Source organism: Octopus bimaculoides, chromosome 1 (assembly GCF_001194135.2).
Source record: "Octopus bimaculoides isolate UCB-OBI-ISO-001 chromosome 1, ASM119413v2, whole genome shotgun sequence".
NCBI lineage: Eukaryota > Metazoa > Mollusca > Cephalopoda > Octopoda > Octopodidae > Octopus > Octopus bimaculoides.
In genome coordinates, this window is record NC_068981.1 from 3,908,854 (window position 1) to 3,913,429 (window position 4,576).

At 40.0% G+C, this 4,576-nt stretch overlaps 1 protein-coding gene across 1 annotated transcript in view; it reads right to left on the reverse strand.

Moving 5' to 3' along the window:
• The window catches only part of LOC106870901 (L-proline trans-4-hydroxylase), a 46,019-nt gene that overhangs the window by 29,881 nt on the left and 11,562 nt on the right, over positions 1-4,576 (reverse strand). Inside the window, exon 3 of the mRNA XM_052974116.1 lies at positions 3,377-3,458. Coding sequence (XP_052830076.1) covers positions 3,377-3,458 — 82 coding nt within the window. The remainder of the gene's footprint in view (positions 1-3,376; positions 3,459-4,576) is intronic.

Sequence of the window (4,576 nt, forward strand, 5' to 3'; positions counted from 1 at the left end):
ATATATATATGTATATATCTATGTGTATATATATGTGTATATATATATGTATATATATATATGTATATTCATATATGTATATATATAGATAGATAGATAAATACATATATACATACCTATATATATATGCATATATGTATATGTATGTATGTATATATATGCACACACATACATATTATATATGTATATATACATACATACACACATACATACATACACACATACATACATACATACATACATATATACATACATATACATCCATACATATATTAAATAATAAAAAGTATTCCATCAATGTTGAAATCATTTCATTAATCTCTTTCTCACACTTCAATATCTTTAGAAGACATATTGCATCACAGATTGATATTGATCTTTACGATAAACACAAATATTCAATTATAAATCCTTCTCTTCTCTCTTCTCGAACCAAACGTCTTTAATTCCGATATTTTTTCAGTGTCAACTCTCAAAATATTCCGCTTCTCTTGTTTTCCACATTGTTACTGTTATTATTGTTGTTGTTCATCATCATCATCATCACCACCACCACCACCATCGTTGTTTAATGTCCGCTTTCCATGCTGGCATGGGTTGGACGGTTTGACTGAGGACTGGCGAACCAGAAGGCTGCACCAAACTCCAATCCGATCTGGCAATGTTTCTACAGCTGGATGCCCTTCCTAACGCCAACCACTCTGAGAGTGGAATGGGTGCTTTTTATGTGCAACTGGCACGAGGGCCAATCAGGTGGCACTGGCAACGACCATGCTCGAATGGTACTTTTTACATGCCACCGGTATGGGTGCCAGTCAGGCGGTACTGTCATTGGCCACAGCAATGACTTCACTTGCCTCAACAGGTCTTCACAAGCGCAGTTTATTGCCCAATGATTGATGGGTACTCTTGAATGGGCTGGTTATGCTGCCCTAGCATAGGCCATGGTTATGGTCTCACTTAGGCCAGGTCTTCTCAAGCACAGCATATCTCCAAAGGTCTTGGTCACTTGTCATTGCCTCTGTGAGACCCATCGTTTGAAAATCATGCTTCACCACCTCATCCCAGGTCTTCCCGAGTCTACCTCTTCCACAGGTTCCCTCTACTGCTAGGGTGTGACACTTTTTCACATAGCTGTCATCATCCATACGCAACACATGACATTCCCAGTGCTGTTGTCTCTCTTGCACACCACAACTGATATTTCTTATGTCCAATTTTTCTCTCAAGGTACTTACACTCTGTTAAGTATGCACACTGACATTACATATCCATCGTAGCATACGAGCTTCATTCCTTGCAAGCTTACACACATCCTCAGCAGTCATGGGCCATGTTTCACTGCTATGTAGTATGGCTGTTAGCACACATGCATCATACAGTCTACTTTTTACTCTGAGAAAGAGGCCCTTTGTCACCATCAGAGGTAGGAGCTCTCTGAACTTTGTGCAGGCTATTCTTATTCTAGCAGCTACAATCTCAGAGCAACAGCCCCTCCTACTGACTTGGTCAGCTAGGTAACAGAAGCTATCAACTACTTGTCATTTTTTTTTCCACCTGGAATGTGATGGAGGCTGTTTTCTGCACATTTTCAGTGTTCATTGCCCCTGAACATTTGCCACATACAAAAACTATCTTCCCAGTTAGCCTTCCTTTGATATCGCTGCACCTCTTATGTGTCCATAGCTTACACCGGGTACATCTTATGGAGTTTCTACCTACACCTTTTCTACAGATCAAGCAGGGCCATCTACCTGAAGGAATTTGTAGTTTGTCTGCCTTCCTACTTATTAAGACATTGGTTTTTGTTAGATTGACTCTAAGGCCCTTCAATTCTAGACCTTGCTTCTCTAGTTCTGATAGTGACTCAGCTATTAGAGCAAGGTCATCAGCGTAGAGAAGCTCTCAGGGGCATCCTGTCTTGAATTCCTCTGATGGGGCTGAAGACTGATCCTTAGTGGACCCATGCTCCTACCCGGAATTCTTCACTGTACTCATTGCCAACCCTAACCTTACTGACAGCATCCCTAACCCTAACCCTAAGTAGCTTGCTTACCAACCACATGGTTCGGGATTCAGTCCTACTGCATGGCACCTTGGGCAAGTGTCTTCCACTATAGCCTTGGGCTGACCAAAGCCTTGTGAGTGGATTTGGTAGATGGAAACTGAAAAGAAGCCTGTCATATATACTTATACAGACACACAAACACATACAGATATATATATATAAGTATGTATGTATGTATGTATTTATATGTTTGTGTGTCTGTGTTTGTCCCCCCCCCCCACCATCGCTTGACAACCAATGCTGGTGTGTTTACATCCCTGTAACTTAGCAGTTCAGCAAAAGAGGCCGATAGAATAAGTACTAGGTTTGCAAAGTATAAGTTCTGGGGTCGATTTGTTCGACTAAAGGTGATGCTCCAGCATGGCCGCAGTCAGATGACTGAAACAAATAAAAGAGTAAAATAGTCATTGTAAGATCATGGGTTCAATTCCCAGTCTGGGCAATGCATTGTGTTCTTGAGCAAAACACTTCATTCCACATTGCTCCAGTCCACTCAGATGTAAATGGATCCCCCTGTCCCTGTGATAGGCTACGGTCCCCTTCAGCAAGGGTGTTGTAATCTTGTGCTCATTTATATGGCTGGACCTCCTTCAGTTATGACCAATGACGGTTCCAGTTGATCTGATGAACAGAACAGCCTGCTCATGGAATTAATGTGCAAGTGGTTGAGTACTCCACAGATACACTCACCCTTAACCCTTTTATTACCATATTTCTGTTGAGATGCTCTGTGTTTCTTTCAATTAATTTTAAATATAACAAAGAATTTAGTAAAATAACTTGGTTATCATTAAGCTTGTGTTAGGAACATAAATTGTGACTAAGGTTTGGTGGAAGATTTTAATTCAGAACTTATGAAAACAAGACATTTGTACTACAGAGTCGGAGCTGGTTTCAGCCGGGTTGGTACCGAAAGGGTTAATGTAGTTCTCTGGAAGATTCAGGATGTGACAAGGCTGACCATCTGAATTACTGGTACTGCTCAATTTTGCCACCAGAGCAGACTGGAGCAACGTGAAATAAAGTGTCTTGCTCAAGGATAAAATGTACCATCAGAAATCAAACTTGAGACTTTACAATACAAATGGCACAGTGTCTTCATTTGATTTCACTGTAAATTGCAGATCCTCAGCAACAGACAGCCAAACACCAAATTTTGGTTAAAGAATCAGTGATGTCACAAAAAAGTGACAGATTGTGTATGAATTAGCTATTGGCAACAGAAACAGCCAGGTGATGACAGTAATGATGATGATGATGATGAGGGAAGTACCTTGACTCAAGCAAAACATGTTTGTGAAGTCTTACCTGACAATGAAATAACCATGCTCATCAAAATCCTTCTTCATTGGATCTGTCATCTCAAATATGCCACCCAGAAAAGTGTAATCTTTATGAAAACAAAAAATGGAGAATGAGAATATTATTTACCGAAAAAGAAATAAGAAACTGAAATAGAAATTTCCATCTTGTTTTATTTGTTAAGGAATGACCTTAGAGGGGGTTCTTGGTCTCCTTCAGCAATGCTACTCAAAGTGGTGGTCCGCGGACCGGTGCCAGTCTGCGAGCCATCAGCTGCCGGTACGCGGCGAGTTTCCAGAGAAGAAAGAAACATTATAAAATGCTTATGTATTGGGTTGTCCAGAAAGTTTGTGCCGATTTAGAGTAGCTTACCTTTCGACTTATTTGCCATGAAAGCACCTCAATTCTGGGAAGAGGGTATTTTCAAGTTAAAGGAAAGATGGAGACGCATTGTGCAACAAAATGGTTCATATTTGGTTGATTAAAATTGTAATGGCAAGTATTTATTGACCTTTTTCTTTCCTTTAAAATTCGGCACGAACTTTCCGGACAACTCAATAATATTGTATTATTTGTTTACAAAATTAATATAAAATAAAAAGAATTGTCAACTTTTATTATTGTCATTATATATATTGTTTCTGGTATAAATTAATATTACTAAGAAATATTACCGGTCCCTGGCACATTCGAAAAAAATTGCCGCTACACCACATCAGGTAGTTTGAGAAGCACTGTTCTACAGTATGTACATATTGGAGGGTTTCGTCTAGGTAGTAAATGTCAATTCTCACTCATGACTGCAGGCTGACATGCTACTTGATGTCCTTCAACACTTTTCAAGTCACCATATAATGTCTGATACTACATAAGGGTACACGTGTCTGTGGAGCGCTCAGCCACTTGCACATTAATTTCATGAGCAGGTTGTTCTGTTGACTGGATCAACTAGACCTCTCGTCGTTGTAGCTGATGGAGTGCCACAATGTATGTACATATATGTGTGTGTGTGTGTGTGTGTGTGTGTCTATGTATATGCATGTATGAATATTTGTACGTATATCATCATCATCATCATCATGGTTTAACGTCCGCTTTCCATGCTAGCATGGGTTGGACGATTTGACTGAGGACTGGTGAAACCGGATGGCAACACCAGGCTCCAGTCTGATTTGGCAGAGTTTCTACAGCTGGATGCCCTTCCTA